Source organism: Petaurus breviceps, unplaced genomic scaffold, assembly GCF_028583685.1.
Source record: "Petaurus breviceps papuanus isolate PSGF00001 unplaced genomic scaffold, PetGlider_PUasm1.0 90617, whole genome shotgun sequence".
Taxonomy (NCBI): Eukaryota; Metazoa; Chordata; class Mammalia; order Diprotodontia; family Petauridae; genus Petaurus; species Petaurus breviceps.
In genome coordinates, this window is record NW_027187287.1 from 1091487 (window position 1) to 1108738 (window position 17252).

A 17252-nucleotide genomic window follows, 5' to 3' on the forward strand; every position below is an offset into this window, starting at 1 on the left:
TCTTTGCTTCTAAGCTTATAAGTTTTCTTTTATTCTCTACTGTACACTTTTTTACTTTGTTCTCCCCATCCCCACTCCCAGGCTATAATTAAGTTTGGATATGTTTCTCTATAGCACTATATATATTCCAAACAAATTCTACTCCTGATCTTTGTTTTTATGTTTGTGCATATCTCTTGTTTCTTATCCCTCCTACCTCCTCTACTTTACTTCTATCCACTACCTTGCCCTCTTGTAACTTGCCTACCTCCCCCTCCAAGGATCACTCCTCTATCCTCCCATTCCCATAAATCTAAACATCCTTCTATTACCCCCTTTTGCGTCTTCCCTCACCCTCCCCTCTAAAGATCACTCCTTTGTCCTCTCCTTCCTCCCTCTGCCCCTACTATTTTATTTCTTCTAAATTTAGAAGACTTTTGTACTCTTCTAAATATATTGTACCTCATTTGTATAAAACAATTAATCTTTTTAGCTGTTCCTAAATGGTTTTACTTTTTAAATTCATATCATACTTAGGTTTACCCAATCTTATGAGCTACCCAGTTATTAATAAGAATCTTAGATATGTTTTCCATTTTACATATATTAAAAGTAAATGGTCTGTCCTTATGAATTCCTTATAATCAGTCATTGGTATGTACATTATAATTGTCCTGACTCTTGTATGTCAAATTTTCTGTTAAGTTCAAGTTTTGTTTTGTTTTGTTTTGTTTTTTAACAAAGTCTTGAAAGTCTGACAGTTGATCAAATGTCCATTTTTTTTTTCATACAGGATAATGCTTAACTTTGCAGGGTATGACATTTCTTACTAGAGCCCCAGTTCTTTTGCTCTTTGATATAAAGTGTTCCAAGACCTGTGGTCCTTTAATATCTCCACTGCTAGGTCTTTTGTGATTCTGATTGTGGCATCATCATATTTAAATTGTTCTGAGTTTGATGCTTTTAATATTTTATACTTGACCTGGGGTTTTCAGAATTTGACTATGATATTCCTAGGAGTTTTCCACATAGGATCTCTTTTAAGTGGTGATCAGTTAATTTTTTATTTCTATTGCTTCTTTCCTCCCTTTTTTTAATGCTTCAGGACAATTTTCTTTCATTATTTCCTGTATTGTATAAAGATACTTCTTGTGATCATAACTTTCAGTTAGTCCAATTATTTTTATGTTTTCTCTTTTTGATCTATTCTCCAAAATCTGTTGTTTTTCTTATAAGATGTTTCACTTTCTCTTTTTTTATTCATATATTTTGTTTAATTATTTCTTGATCTCTTAAAATTTCACTGACTTCACCTTACCCAGTTCTGATTCTTTTTTTTTCTTTTTTATTAAATTTTATGTTTATTTTTAGTTTACAACATTCATTTCCACAAGATTTTGAGTTACAAATTTTTTCGCTGTCTTTCCCCTGCCCACCACCCCAAAACAGCGATCCCACTGTATACCCCCTCCCACAATCTGCTCTCTCCTGTATGCTCCCCCATACGTCCTCCAACTTTCCAGTAGGGCAAGATGGATCTCCATACCCTAGTGCCTATATATCTTATTTCCCAGTTGCATGTAAAATAATAATAATAATAAATTTTTTAACATCTTAATTTTAAAACTTTGAGTTCCAGATACTTTCCCTTCCTCCCTTGTCACGCACCCTTACTGGGAAGATAAGCAATTCGATATAGGTTGTACATGTGTGGCTATGCAAAACATTTCCATAGTGGATATATTGTGAAAGACTGACTATATTTCTCTCTATCCTATCCCGCCTCCCCCCACTTGTTCTATTCTCTACTTTGACCCTGTCCTTTTCAAAAGTGTGTGCTTCTAACCCTCCTCCCCTCCAACCTGCCCTCCCCTCTCCTTCCCTTCCCACCTACTCTCCTGTGGGTCAAGAAATTCAATTTAGTGTGTATGTCATTCCCTCCCTAAGCCAAATTCAATGAGAGTAAGGTTGATCCATTCCCTTTTGTCTTCCTGTTCTTCCCCTCCATTGTAAGTTTTCCCTTGTCTCTTCTATATGAGATAATTTACCCCATTCTGTCTCTCCCCATCTCCTCACATTATATTCCTCTCTCACTTCTCAATTTCACCTTTGAAATATCATCCCTTCCTATTCAATTGATCCTGTGCCCTCTATCTATGTATGTCTGTACACATATATACATACACTCAGATAGGTATTCATACACATATATACCCTCTTATATAAACATATATGTATATATACATTTATATTCCCTTCAACTATCCTCATACTGAGAAAAGTTTCATAAGTTGCAGTTATCATTTTTCCGTGTAGGCATGTAAATAGTTCACTTTAATAAGTTCTTTATGATTTCTTTTCCCTTTTTACCTTCTCTTGCTTCTTGTATTTGAATGTCAAATTTTCTGTTCAACTCTGGGTTTTTCATCAAGAATGCTTGAAAGTCTTCTATTTCATTGAATGACCATATTTCCCCCTGAAATATGATACTCAGTTTTGCTGGGTAGGTGATTCTTGGTTTTAATCCCAGCTCCTTTGATCTCTAGAATATCATATTCCAAGGCCTTCAATTGCTTAATGGTAGAAATTGCTAGATCTTGTGTTATATTGATTGTGTTTCCACAATATTCTAATTGTTTCTTTTTGGCTACTTACAAGCAGCTCCTTGTAATTTTCTCCTTGACCTGGGAACTCTGGAACCTGGCTATAATATTCCTAGGAGTTTTCTTTTGGGGATCTTTTTTAAGAGGTGATGGGTGAATTCTTTCCATTTATATTTTGCCCTCTGGTTCTAAAGTATCAGGGCAGTTTTCCTTGAGAATTTCTTGAAGGATGATTTCTAGGTTCCTTTTTTGATCATGGCTTTCAGGTAGTCCAATAATTTTTAAATGATCTCTCCTGGATCTATTTTCCAGGTCATTGGTTTTTCCAGTGAGATAGTTCACATTGCCTTCTATTTTTTCATTTGTTTGGATCTGTTTAATAGTATCTTGATTTCTCATAAAGTCATTAGCTTCCATTTGTTCCATTCTAATTCTGAAGGAATGATTCTCTTCAGTGAGCTTTTGAAATTCTTTTTCCATCTGGCAAATTCGGCTCTTTAAGGCATTCTTCTCCTCATTGCCTTCTTGAGCCTCTTTTGCCATTTGTTAGTCAGTCTATTTTTTAAGGTATTCTTTTCTTCAATCAGTTTGTTGACTCTCTTCCTGATTTTCTTGCATCGTTCTCATTTCTCTTCCCAATTTTTCCTCCACTTCTCTTACTTGATTTTCAGAATCCTTCTTGAGCTCCTCCATGGCCTGTAACCAGCTCATATTTTTCTTGGAAGTTTTTGGTGCAGGAGTTCTGACTTCATTGTCTTCCTCCCATTGCATGCTTTGATCCTTTTTGTCCCCCAAAAAGGTATCTAAAGTTGGATTGCTGTGCTTGCTTTGCTTTCTTTTTCTTAGTTATGTTACCACTCAATTACTTGACTTTTGAGCTCTTTGCCACAGTGGAACTCTGTTTCCAGAGGGGAGAGCTTTGTCCCAAATCACTGGGGTTTTCTCAGCTGCTGGAGCTATTAGTTGGGTGCCTTCTCAGTAGCCCCCCCACAAGCTCTGGCTCACTGGACACACCCCAGGACCTCCACCCTAGACAGCAATCCAGATCCATGCAGGTCAAGGCAAGAGTGATTACCCCCCTGAACGGTCACCAGGCCCCCTACAGTCTGCAGGCCAGGAGCTCTGAAGCAGCCATGTGGAGGCTGCTGCACAGCCGAGGCACCTCTGCCACTTCTTGCTCTGGGAGCTGAGGCCAGACCGCGCTCTGTCCCCCCCAGTTCCAGCAGAGTCCTTCACTGACCTTTTACTTTGTCTTTGGCATTTATGGGTTGATATTTCTGGAAACCCCCACAGCTGCTGGTGATCCACTCTCCCTAAGTCCCCTCCAGCCGCTGCTCATGGGGGCTGCCCTGGGGCTAAAACCACAGGCTCACGGAAGGGCTGGGCTCTGCTCCCAGCACACTTTGATGGACCCTTCCTGTCCGCCTGCCCGGCTGCCTTCAGTGGGAGATTTCTATCTCTCTCTGTCACTTTGGGGGTTCTGTAGCTTTAAAATTTGTTTAGAGTCATATTTTATAGGTATTTGAGGTGTTCATGGGGGGAGCTCAGAGTTTTCCTGCTTCTACACTGCCATCTTGGCTCCTTCCCCAGTTCTGATTTTCAAGGTATCATTTTCTTCCTTAATATTCTGGATCTCTTTTTCTAATTGGTTGAGTATCCTTTCATTATCTTCTTGTTTTTCTTGGATTTTTTTTTTTTCATTTTTCCTCCATCTCTGTCATTTGATTTTTAAAGTCTTCTTTAAGATGTATGAATTATTTTTTGAGCAGGTGACCATTTGACATTACTCTTTGGGGTTTCTTTACTTAAGTATCCTCTTAATGAACTCTGGTTTATTGCCATAATAGCTTTCTATGGTTGGCTTCTTTCTCCTTTGCTTGTGCATTTTTGTGTAATAGCTTAATTTTTGTAATCACCTTTAACTTTTGGGTATGGGAGATGGTGCCTCTTGCCCCAGATCTTCAGTTCTCCCCTCTAGCCTGGAACCAAAGCCAAACCTCCAGCTTCCTGTAAGTGCCCACAGCCAGGGGCTTTCCACCCCACTGCTCCTTCACTCACTGGGCTTATGCTGGTTTCTTCTCACCCACACTGATCTTTGCAGCACAGCTGGGTCTGGCATTCCTTGTCAGCAGAAGTTTCCTCAATCTTCCGGGGCTCAAATGCCCAGCTCCATGGGGGTGGGGGGAGCATGGTAAAACTTCCCGTGGTTGGGTCCGAGGCAGTCTCTTAAACCAACTAACCCCAGGGCTTGCCAAAGCAGCTGCTTCCAGCTTGTTGTTAAAGGGGACCCTAGCCTGGAAGTGTTTACTTTCCACAGGGACCAAACCTGTCCTGGAATTTTTCTTCCGATCTTCTCAAATTGTCCTAGGAAACTCGGGTTGTGCCCCATTCTTAGTTATTTTCATCCACACTTTGTTCGCCCTAGGGTACTATTTTATCTCTTTTGTGGGGGAAATTTTGAGAACTTAGAATTTTCTGACCTACCCTGCCATTTTCCCAGAATCCTTTCCTCTTTGCAACTTCTATCCATTCATTGCTTCTGGTTCAGCTCCCTGGAACCAAAAAGAACAAGTTTAATCCTCCCTCTACTTCAAATATTTGAACATAGTTGTTATTATTATATGCCCCATGAGTCTTCTTTTTTCCAAACTAAATGTAACAGTTCCTTCAAGAACCCACATATATCATGGACTCAGGGCCCTTCATCATCCTTATTGCCCTCCTCAGGACACACTCCCCCTTTATCAGTGTCCTCAGATGGTAGTGCCCAGAATGGAACACAATACACCCACATCTTATGTGAGGTCTTCATGAGAGCAGAGTATACGATTATCACCTTACTCCTAGAAGCTCTGCTTCTCTTAATGTAGATCAGGATTACAATAACTTTGTTGTTTGCCTCATAACACTGCTGTCTCATGGAGTTTACAGCCAATAAAACTCCCAAGATCTTTTTCACAACTGCTATCTATCCATACCTTCCCCCAGCTCATTTGAGTAAATGGTCTGAAAGCATTGCACCATTTTGCAAATGGACCAGGTTTGTTAGTATTCATCCCATCAAGCCTGTCCCTGGGTTTGATAGATAACCAGTAGAGTAATAAAACAAAGCTGTTCATGTGCTTGATAATAAAGGTGTTGAATGAACTTGTTGAACCTCATTTTAAAAGCAAAATATGCTAAATAAGGGAGTTTGAATCTGGATTCTAAGATAGGTGAATAAAGAGAGACCTTACAGTTTTACTCAGTTGTTATATTTTCACCTAGCTAACACCTCTCCTCGTCCTGTCTCTGGAATGGAAAGAGAACGGAAAGTGAGTATGAGACTGCATCGAGGTGCCCCAGTCAATATCTCTTCGTCTGATTTAACAGGCCGGCAAGATACCTCTCGCATGTCAACCTCACAGGTACGGAATTTGAGCACACCTTACCAGGGGGAGAGCTAGGGATCAAAGCATGGTAATGTGTGTAAATGTGATTCCACAGTTTTAATCTGCTGCTTCCCCTGCACTGACTAGATGAAATGGATCCCCAGGTGTCTTGTGTGTGGTTTGAGGTTTTGTTTTTTGTTCTTTTACCTCAAGGATATGAGTGGAGTAAAGCCTATTTGAAATCTTTTGAATATTTTAGAAGTCGTCTTGGCTTCCTGGGACTCAGATTTGTAATTGCTGTTTTCCTGCCAAGGCTGAGATTCGCAAAGGGAATTGAGCTATACATACTTAAGGGTCCTGTTCCTTAAAGGAACCAATGAGCCAAGAACCATTGAGGCCCTTTTCTTGTTATTTAATCCCTCCTGTGTTTTGCTCCTATTGAGTACTATGATCATGTACCCTGGACTTCCGTCTTTCATAGACATAGTCTGAGTAGCAGACTTGCCTGTACCTCTTGTTCATATGACAGGTCATTATTATAGGCCCTGCATGGAAAAATTTTCCTCATTCTTTTTGGTGAGAGGACTAAACCCAATAAAGAGCAAGATGAGTCAAGGTATTGATTTTTTTTTTTTAAGAGTTCATAGCTTGTAGCGTGAGTCACTAGGTAGTGAGCAAGTGCCCCTTTGCCCTTTGGACACATGTCAAGTCCTTGGTACACATGCTCCACAGTGGGTGATATATAACTTTCTTTTCCCTAGTACAATATTATGGAATCGAGTTAAATTTGGTATTATACCTCCTCTGTATCTTATTTGCTCTCTTCACTAATGTGAACTTGCCCATTGAAGTAAATATAAACCTGCTGCAAGGTGGAGGCAGCAGAGCCATGATGAAGAATCCTCAGCTTCAAGCCAGGCCTCTTAACCATTTTTCTACCTCTTAAAACCATTTTATTCCATGCACATTCTTTTTCTCTCTTCACTCTGCTTTGATGCATATTGTGACATACCTACCTCAACAAACAAGGACAAATCTTTATGTACATTATCAATTTTTTTTCCCCCAAACAGCTTTCCTTTTTGTCCTGCACCCCTGTCAGTTTCTGTATGTTTGTGGTGCCCTTTGAGTAATTAGACCAAAGTGAAATCGCTCTGTTAGTCCTTTGGTCACTTGACTCCACGCTTGTTCATAACTTGGTTACTGGCAAATGTCCTGCAAAATTTTGTATATAGTATATGTTATCCTGGTCAATACTGGAATTCTTGATTTGTCACAAGTCAGTTTGAAAGATTAGCTGGAAGATTGGTTCTTTTGGTGACTCTTGAAATGACATCCATTTTCATTGTGTTACTTTTTTTTTTAAAGCAATCGGGGTTAAATAACTTGCTCAAGGTTACACGGCCAATCATTTCTGGGTGTGGTGCTAAGTATCTGGAGCCCGGATTCGATCCCCAGGTCATCCCGACACTGGGGCCAGTGCTCTTACTACTCGCTGTGCTACCTGGCCACCCCATTGTTATACTTTTTAGTTTCTAAATTAGGATAGACTTTTGCCCTTCTTGTTTGATTGAAATAATAGTTTTTGGTTAGTTAAGTATGTTGGGTGACAGTACATAGAGTGACAGAGAATAAGCCCTGCATTTTATCCAAAATTGTGGCTTTGTCTTGTGGAGATAAAAATTGCTTTACAAGTTTCCTTTATGATTTTTTCCCCCATTTTTAAAATGGTCATTGATTTGGTGAAGGTAGGGCACATATAAGACTAACTGTTTCTGGGAATGGTAAACAATATTGATGAGGTAGCGGATTTCCCTATCAGGACTATGAGGTCTGGAACACACCAGCCCTATATAGGGATGGTACTTACATTAACTGACTTTTGGATTTTGAAAGTATTTTGCTATGTAATCAATAGAAGTGGCCTAGTATGCCTTTTTCCCACATAGTGAAATGGCTCAGTGTGGAAACATACCAATAAACATACTAGTCCATAAATCATTTCCATTTTATACCTCTAGCATTCATATTAATTTAAAGACCACTTACTCCCCTGGTACTTTTGGAGAGCTCTCAGGAATTAGGGTAAACAGTAGTAAGGGAGGTAAACTAGTTCTTTCTGAGTACCTCTCTCTGCCTGGTCCTGACTAGAGTTCTAGCATGGCTTTGGGAATCTAAAAATTGTGTGTGATACTTGTAGGGTTGCTTCGTATTGTCTGGCACTTTGACCGGTTAACATTTGACCAGTGCGTTATAATAAAGCAAAATGAATCAACTTTTTAAAAATTTGGATCGAAAGAAAATTATGGAGATTCATAATCAGTATTTTGGCTCTCAGAGGTGTTGGATCAATTCTTAGATCAAAGTTTATTAACTTCTACTACCTTTGATATCAATGCAGTTAATGACACACATAGGAAGTTCCCTGTCCCTCTTGCAAAGGCCCTGAATATTATACAGGTAACTTCAGTGTTTGATTGGCAAAGAGCCTCTATATCTTTCTTCCTTCAAAATTGTTCAGTTGGCTTTCAGCTCTTGTTCATTTCACTTTCCCCTTACCTGATCAAGAAGGGCAATATTGATTGGAAGTCCAGGGCTTTGACTTATAGGAAAGAACTTCAAAGATTTTGATACTAAGTAACAGTATGTTCTCTTTAAGAGGACAGACAGCCTCAACATTTGTCTTCACTTGAGAGTGGTCCTGTGAAGGCACCAACAGCTATAGATAGATAAATCAGAGACATTTTTTCCTCTTGCAGGGCTTTCTTTCAATGTTTTTTCCATCTGCTGAAGTACAGCTAAGGATACTTTCTGAAAAGGTCTCTTGCTTCTGCAGATACAAACCTGTGTCATCAGCATATTCATATTCTTCCCCTCAGATCCTTCTGGGTTCCTGCCTGTAGAGAACATTTCTAGATCAGTATTTTCTTTTCTCAGTAGCCCCAAAATTTGAGTTCTATGAGTCTAAACCAAAAGGTGGGGGGGAGATACTTTGTACTTGAGCACCCATTTCCCTGTCATTTTATTCATGGTAATATTCTACTGGTTGGTTAGGAACTAAGTTAAAGGTGGAACTAATAATTATTTGGCAAATCTGGCTTTGGTGTTTTTGCCAATCCCTGAAAAGGCTAAACCAGGATTAACATATAGATATGTTTAGTTCTCAGTTCTAACAAACCACAAAACAAACAGCCATGATATTTTCAAAGAATACTGCCAGGTAGGCAGGCAATAGATAATACAGTAACTCAATCAGACATAGGCTGCCATATTTCCAAGACCATATCCAAGAGCTAACATAAGCGTCTTCCCATTAACTGCCTCCCAGCAGCAGTTGTCTACTATTGGATCTTGACTCTGATTTTCCTTTATGTTATCTTGTGGTCCCAGGAAATAGCCCATCTCTAATGGGGCAAAAAATCTTCCCAAACCAGCTGTCTTAATGCCTAAAACCATCTATCTCATCATCTATATAGTTTTTATAGCAGGTGTATTTTGAATCTATTAAAGCATTGACTAGTATATTCAAGAGATTTCAGTTATTCTGAATGTATAAATTACCATTAATGTAAACATACTCTTAACTTTTTAAGAGACTCAAATCTCATTTGTTTCTCAAAAACCTACCTAATGTATAATTTAGTCTGAAAAATATGTAAATTTCAGAATAGAAAGGGGGCAGAGAGGGGCTACATCTCAGTCACACAGTTTTTCATTTTGGAAGCCTTCATTATTAACTGGTTATCACTAAAGAAAGTTGCATACTGCCATAAGAAGACATTATTTAAGAGGAAAAGGCGGTGGAGGGAATGCAACCTGTTTCACACCTTGAGCTCACCTTCTTCCTCTTTCACACTCCACATGGCATCTCTGAAAGAAGGTATCTTTTTCTATGAGGTTACATAGTTGGGCTCAGCGTTTTTAATTCTAGTGCCTCTGGGATTCTGGATATTCCTTCCCTTGACCTCTCTCCCAAATCTGGTTTAAGTCCTTTATTCTACAAGTGAATGGCTATCATCAACATCTAGCTCATTCATCATTAACTTGTGACCATTACATCTTAAGGAAAAGAAAAATACTACCAATTTAGAAAAATTGTCTTCTTTCTGAAATTAGCTTACTTTACTTGCTGGTCGTCAAAAAAAGTCCTCCTGCTCAGAAGATACCTGGGTCCTGGGATTTGCCCTTTGGATTGCTGCTGGGTTTTATCAGTTATGCCTCAGAGCTGGCATTCTTTTCCATGCTACCAAGAATTTGACAGTAACCCATTTTCTCTGTCTTTTCTGGAATCAGTTTGAAACGTTTTCTGTTTATAAATGGACTTGCTTGCTAAACTCTAGGGACTATTTTCTAGACTGTTACTTAAGGTGATTCTCCCTTCAGGGGAATATTTGGAGTTTGTTTGTCAAGATACCAGAGCCTTTGCATCCAAAGGATCCAAATAACTTGATCTGGGAATTTGCTGAAGTACAGAAATTTATCCATTTTGATTTATTCTTCCACAGTCATTGACCAGCCCTCTCAACTTACTGTTTAAGGATAAAGTTAAATACACCCAGGATTTGAAAACAAAACTGAGTAGAGGAAGTTCATACAGGATCTGTTACTTTTGTCTACCTTCTCATGGATGAGCTTTAAGAAGAAGAATGACTAGCTTCCCTAATTTGGGGCTGGAAGACTTAAGCAGGATTTGGCAGGGAAGGGGATGGTTGGGGGCAGTACACATTCTCTTGAGTCAGAAGTCTGACTAGTGCTTGCTAGGCAGCACACTTGGAAGAAAAAAAAATGCATGTCATCACCTGGGATTCCCCTTTCCTCAATATTTTCTTTTAAAAAAAAATAACAGATAGCAAGTTCTTGTAGAGCTGGTTATGAAGAGGTTTCTGCATGTTTATGTTAATGGATCTGATTTTAAGATTAGGAGAAATGAAGATCTTTGGAAATAGGGGCTGCACTTAAGAAGTCAGGTGGGGGAACAGTGACCTCATGATGCTGTGTTTGGTCAGCAGGACTCTTACCAACAGCTGTCTTTTCCCCCCAACTCAGAATAGCATTCCTTTCGAACATCACGGCAAGTAGCTGCTCGTCTACCCGTTGGAAGGCAGCACTGGGTGAGTGTGTTGATGTTCAGTCCCGGTCTCCTTAGCCAACAAGACTCAGGGGCTGGGGTGGGAACTGACCACCCTTCTTCCCCTGTCCTTCCCACCTTTGGGAGCCTCCAAGTGGGGCTGGGCTTGCATGCCAGGTACTTGAGTTAGATTGAGGGTTTTTGGTATGAATTTCAAAGCAGCTGATTACTTTGCATGGGAGAGATCTCTGCATTGAGATGTGGATCTGAATAAATCCAAGAAATGGAATCCAGTTGTACTTTTGACAAAGACCTGCCTTCATATTGTCTCATCAAAGCAAAGGGCTTTCTTATAAGTGAAACCCATTTAATGTTGTAGATTCTTCCCATTTTCCTCTCCCTGCCAAAGACTTTGTCAAATCCTGCCCTGTTTGAAGCAGGACTTCAAGCATCCTGTATCACCACATTTGTACCTGCTGAGGCTATGATAGCATCAATCTACCTACCTATTTGGAAGCCAAATGGGGCCAGGCTGTTCTTTGTTCTGTAGTGTTTAGTTGAGGAGCTCCATGCTTAAGGTTGGGGTTAAGTTTTTTAGTTCTTGCTGAATTGAAAGATCCATAATGATCTCAGCGCCTCCTGGCTTCTTCCGTCATCTCTTTTCTGCTCTTCATTTCTTTTTGTGCTCTCATGTTGTTTTTCTTTTCAAACTCAGTCACTTTTGCCAGCCTTCTCATCCATACAGCTACTGTCTGTATTAACCCATCTAGCTGTAGCCACCTGCTCTTTACTCTTCCCACACTCCCTTTCCCTTGCTGCAGTTGGTGCATGGCTGGAAGCTCCTGCTTACTTCTCATTGGCAACTCAACACTGCATTTCCTGTGAACAGCAGACTTGCAGCTTTGGTCAGGTCTAGTCACTGCTGTGTGACACCTGTAGTTTAACATTGTATCTTGATGGGAGCTACTTTTCACATCTTCTCCCAAAGGGGAGTGTCTTAGTACTCAGCTGGGGCTTGTGTAGCCATTTCCAAAAAGGCAAGACACTTGTTAAGAGGGAGGTATTGGGATAGTTTTATCTATAGCCCTCTTGAATTCTCATCAGATCAATTTCAAGAGCTCAGCTAAGTTATAACCTGATTTCCTTGCTTGCATGCCCCTTCTTCCTTCCCTGATTTCTGTCACTTGTTCTGCTGAGCACATTTTTCTGGTGGCAGAGGTGCTTTCCATCTGCAGTTCCTTTCCAGCAAGCTGTGGGAGGAGGCGACCTAGAGTGGGTGCTGGTTAGCATTTATGAATCTAGAGCTCCTGATCTTCCCAGGGCTTTACCACCTTGGTATTTTGCACCCACACGACTGGTCCTGCATTTCTCTGGCTACACGCTGACATTCTCCTGTGCTTTGGCTCCGACAGATTCCCGGTCGGGTGACTTCCAGTGGTCTTCAGTCTGTCGTGCACCGATGAGAAATCTCCTTTTTGCCGTGGAGGGGCAGACAATGCATGGCTGATCTACTATGTTACCTACTTTACTAGTGAAACGTCCCCCGATCTAGAACAGAAAACGTTAACACCAGGAGCTCTCCAGGCCTTTTTACCCAGCGATGCTCATGGGGGAAACAAAAAAATACCCTAAACTGAACAAACTCCAAGTGCTGCCATCGCCAGGGGCTGAAACCTGATGCCCCCTCACAAAGAACTCAGTTATAACGGGGCTGGGAAGAAAAACCAGAGTGTAAGAGAGAGACAATTTGCAAAGAGAATCAAACTCCCATTCGAGAGTCTTTTCATTTTCCCTCCACTGGTGGTAAACTTATGCTACCCCTTATTATTATTCTACTGTAACTATAAATCTTTTACTTGGTTTATGACAGTTTTGTATCATTTTGCTAAAAATTATTGGCTTAAATCTATGTAAAGAATTCTGTCTTTTTATTCCGTTTTTGTCTGGGGGTTTTTTGTTTTGTTTTGTTTTTTTTTGGTCTGACTTAAAGATGTTGGCTTTGAAGAATCCTGCATCAAAGACACTGGCTTGAATTTTCAGGCAGGGAGTGTATGTGATTAAAATGATCAAATTTTTGTGTGTTTTTTTTGTTGTCTTTGTACAATCCAGTTTGGAGGGGGCTCTCATCAAAGTTTATAGACATATATATGTACACATATATGAGTCATGTGTGACTTGCAGTTTCATTAACTTGCTTTCTGGCTGTCTTGTTCATTCTTCCCTATATAAAACTGAAAAGCCCTTACAACACAAAACCGTTTTGAATTTCTTGCCAGTCTTCAGTGCAGTCAGAGAGCTAAGGCCTGCTGCTTGAAGAGTGCAGGGCTACTTTCAAACAATGCAAGACACTACTCTCTCCAAAGGAGCTTGGGAAGGGAAATAAGAAGTCTGAAGAATATTGAAGCCAAGGCTCTTGAGACCCAAATTGAACAGCTGGGAGTTCTTATGATTAAAAACTGAGTATATGTTTCTGGTTTCCTTGTGAGAAGATTGTAATTGAGAGATTCTGGGGTAGTGTATGGTTTTCTCAATGATGTTGGTTGCCTTTGAATTGGGGAAAATTTAAAGTGGACTATAAATGCTACCAATACAAGATTGGCACTTCATTTGTAGTAGCAACTATGTGCACAAAAGAAACTGGTCTGCCATCATTTGATGCCAAGGTTTACCCACATGGGCTGAACAGATGAAGGGGAATCCCTGGAAGTGCCAAGAAATAGATGCTTACAACCTGCGTTTGAAACTTTAAAATGCCAACAGGTGATGGTCATGCATTTATGGGACGAGGTTTTTTGTAGCCCTGAGTTGTGTGTCTGAACCGAAGAGAGACAAAGAAATGCAGGGTTGATTCAAAACCTACTAGAATGCAAATGGCCTCCATACACAGCATCTTTTTCCTCTGGAGGCTCTTGGGGACCTCTGCTCTTGGTAGCTTTTCATAAAAATGATGTTTCTTATCATTATTGTTAATCTTGCAGCACTCACAAAAACACCGAACCATAGTGATACCAAATCTTTACTCAAGCAAAGTAGATGTGAGCTTTTTCTGTCTTGGGAATCAAGGTGCAATATAATAGGTATTTTTATATTTCTTTCTAATCAGCCCATTGGAGAGTCTGTCCTGTTTGGAAGCTAACCTATACCTACCCCTTTCTTCCACCCTTTATCCTATAGTCTTATTCTCCCTGCACCCCCAGTTTCCTAGAACTGAAACATGTTCACGAAGACACACCTGATTTTTTAAATTGATGTTGCAGTGTTTGGCCAGTCGTTTTCATTTTCATCGCCAGTAGTTCCGTTTAATCCCGATAATTGATTTTTTTTTTTTTCCAAAACCCTAATCTGGTTGCTTTTATGAGCTTTTAGGGAGTATTTACTTGACAGGGTTGGGGGACCTGAGTTTTGGGAGTGCAATAGGAAGATTCAAAGTGTTGATTAGTGGAGGGATTTTTTTTGTGTAGCTGAATGTCTTAATAAGTTAGGTTTTAATCCTTCAAGCATGTCATTATCAGCTACAGTCCTACACTAAAGTGTGCTTTCTTTGTAAATATCTGTGGTTTCTGATGTAATGCCAGAAAGACATATCAAAGGCAGCCTTTCTTCCTCCCTGTTTCTAGGACCTGAAATTGACAGAGTATATTTGAGAAGTGGTTTCTGATGCAGATTTCTAGAATTGTGTTTGGTTGTGGACAGTTCTTGCCCTTCCGTGATATTTAACTCCCCACCATTACCTGCAGGAAATGTAGTTAGAATGTCTGTATCAACCTATGTATTGGTAACAAATATCTCTGAACAGCTCATTTGTATTACCACTGTATTTGTGTACTTTAACAATTGTGTAAATAATAAATTCATAATGACTTCTACATTTCTCCCTCTCCCCTTTCATGTCATCTTTATTTTACCTGCTCGAGAACGGTTCACTATGTGTACATTAACCATAAGAGCATGAGAAATGATTTTTCAAAACTGGTTCTTAAATTGTTTTGAAAATGAGATTTGGATTAATCTATATTAATTCTTTGAGATATTACTGACCATCCCTGCATGCTGATTGGGCATTCAGATCTTTGACAGGGTTGGACCCTTTGGACTTCTCAAAATCACATAGTACCATATTGTTTGACGGATTTAGGCACAAGGGTTTTCAGAGCACTTTTCTAGAAGTGAATGTCCTAATCTCCCCATCTAACAACACATTGATTCTAGGTTGCTTATAAATTTAACATTGATTATGTTTTGTTGCCTGGGAACTTGAATGGTATTGAAGGTGTGAAGTTTCTAAAGACCCTTATGGTACTAAGCACTTGAATTGCCAGTTTCAGTTTTTAAAACTGTCACTTTCTGTACTGTGCTGTTTTGCAAGTCAAAGGCAGAGGAATGCAATGACCCACCCAGTCTCTAGTGGTTTATTTAGTTTCTTGGAAGGGAACAGACTGACTTGAGTATCCCTTTTGGGAGGAGTCATTCCAGCTTCCAGTGTTAGGGAGACTCCCTGAAAGATTAAAAATTTATTATAAAAAGGGCAATCTGTGAAATAATCATTCTGCTTGCTGATAGGATTGTGCTTCAACACCCTGTCCAACTGAGTGTCCCTGTGATCAGCTACCTGGTGGTTTAGCTCTTTAGAGTTCTTAGAGCTGAGCTGCTGCGATTCATAGAAGCTGCTTGATATTTAAAGTAGGAAGTCACAGCTTGTTGATATGTTCAAGCAAGGTCCTCTAGGTCAGACTGAATATTGTGGTTTTTTACTTCACCATCTCTTCTTCCTGAGCTGTTCTGTCTTAAAATCAGTGGCAGCATATGGGAGAAATAAGAGGTTGAAAAATGAATTTGTTGTATTGGAATCCTGATTTCCCTCCCTCCCTGTTGTCACATATAGCTTTGGGAATACCAGAGTCAAGTCAGCCCACATCTGAATTTGAAAAACAATAAACTACTCGTATTTGAGAAGTATAAGACCTTGTGTTTGCCTTATGATTTTCTCAGAGCCACTAACAGAACTTTAGACAATGCCTTGTGCCCAGAGGGCATGAATTAATCTGGTCAGCAGTCTAGTGAAGAAGGTGGTGAATATTAATTTCTCCCACTTTATAGAGATGAAAACAAGCTCAGAATCCCGAATGGGGGCCTTGATTCAAGTTCCCAAGTGATTTCTTGGCAGAGGGAATGGTTTAACTCCTTATTAGTGCTTTACTAACCAAACCATGTTGTTTTAAAAGTCCACCTGATTTATTTTGCTCTTGTATTTGGAGATAGCTTCCCTTTCATTCTCCCTCTGTTGAGGGATTGGGATACATAGGGTTTCTGCTCCAGGTTATTTGTTAGTGTCTCTGTCCACTTTACTAAAGTAGCCTGCCTAGGATGAGCTCAGGTTCTTACTCTGTCTTTTCAATGCTTCTTTTCCAGACACATTACACCTTTCTCACCCATATGCTAAAAAGCAACTATGGAGGAAACTGGCAAAGTGATTCTGCTAACAAATGCCTTTGAGCCACAACAGTGTCTTTCAAGGGATGTTCCAAAGGTCTGCCATGACTCTATGGGACTTTTCATTTGTAGTCACACACTCATGCCCAAGTCTCTGAACCTCCCCTGCAGTATCCCTAGATTTGGTGTAGAGCCAAAAAAGTTGGCGAACCCATGGATTACAAATGCAAGGGATGCCCTTACTTTCTCACAGCAAACAGATATAAGCCACAGACCAGCCTTTACTTTAAGGTTACTGGATTCTGGTCTTCTCCCATCATTGCCTTAAATTTGTAATGAGCCTCCCAAGTTGTTACTTGTTTGTGTAACCAAACAAGGAGATGTTAAGCAACTGAATGAGACCACTTTCAGCATCCCAGGAGGGCTTTCTGCATAATGCTCATTTACCACTTACTTGTATTGTGCAAGAGTGCACAATTTTGTGCTTCATTTTATTTGTACTGCATCTGCATCAGGTAAAGCTCCAGAGGATTCCACTGTTTTAAGTGTTATTTTGAGTTTTTCTGATAACTAGGTCAGTCAGTCCTGCTGTTGACATTTCTGGATGGCTTATGGAAACTTTTCTTTGTGTTCTCCTTCCTCCATTTCTGTGTTTACTTCAATTGCCCCACTCCCATGCATATTCTTGTCTGCTACTTCGTCTTTAAAATTCTTTTGACTTCCAAATGGGACATGCAGAGCTGTTTTGTCTGCAGTTCTCAAATTAGCCCTTTCCATTATGCTACCACCCTACACTGAAGT

The 17252-nt window shown here is 40.0% G+C and overlaps 1 protein-coding gene across 5 annotated transcripts in view; it reads left to right on the forward strand.

Moving 5' to 3' along the window:
• Nucleotides 1-17252, forward strand: part of CSNK1D (casein kinase 1 delta) — a 79502-nt gene that overhangs the window by 49401 nt on the left and 12849 nt on the right. For 3 of the 5 annotated variants that reach the window (XR_011163558.1, XM_069063978.1, XM_069063975.1), the window contains exon 8: nucleotides 5850-5989. Coding sequence is in view for 4 of the 5 variants with exons in the window: in XM_069063978.1 (XP_068920079.1) it covers nucleotides 5850-5989 (140 nt within the window). In the remaining variant the exon portion in view is untranslated. Of the gene's footprint in view, nucleotides 1-5849; nucleotides 5990-10999; nucleotides 11065-12433; nucleotides 14888-17252 lie in introns of those variants that run through there. The other 2 variants (XM_069063977.1, XM_069063976.1) reach the window with 2 other exon arrangements.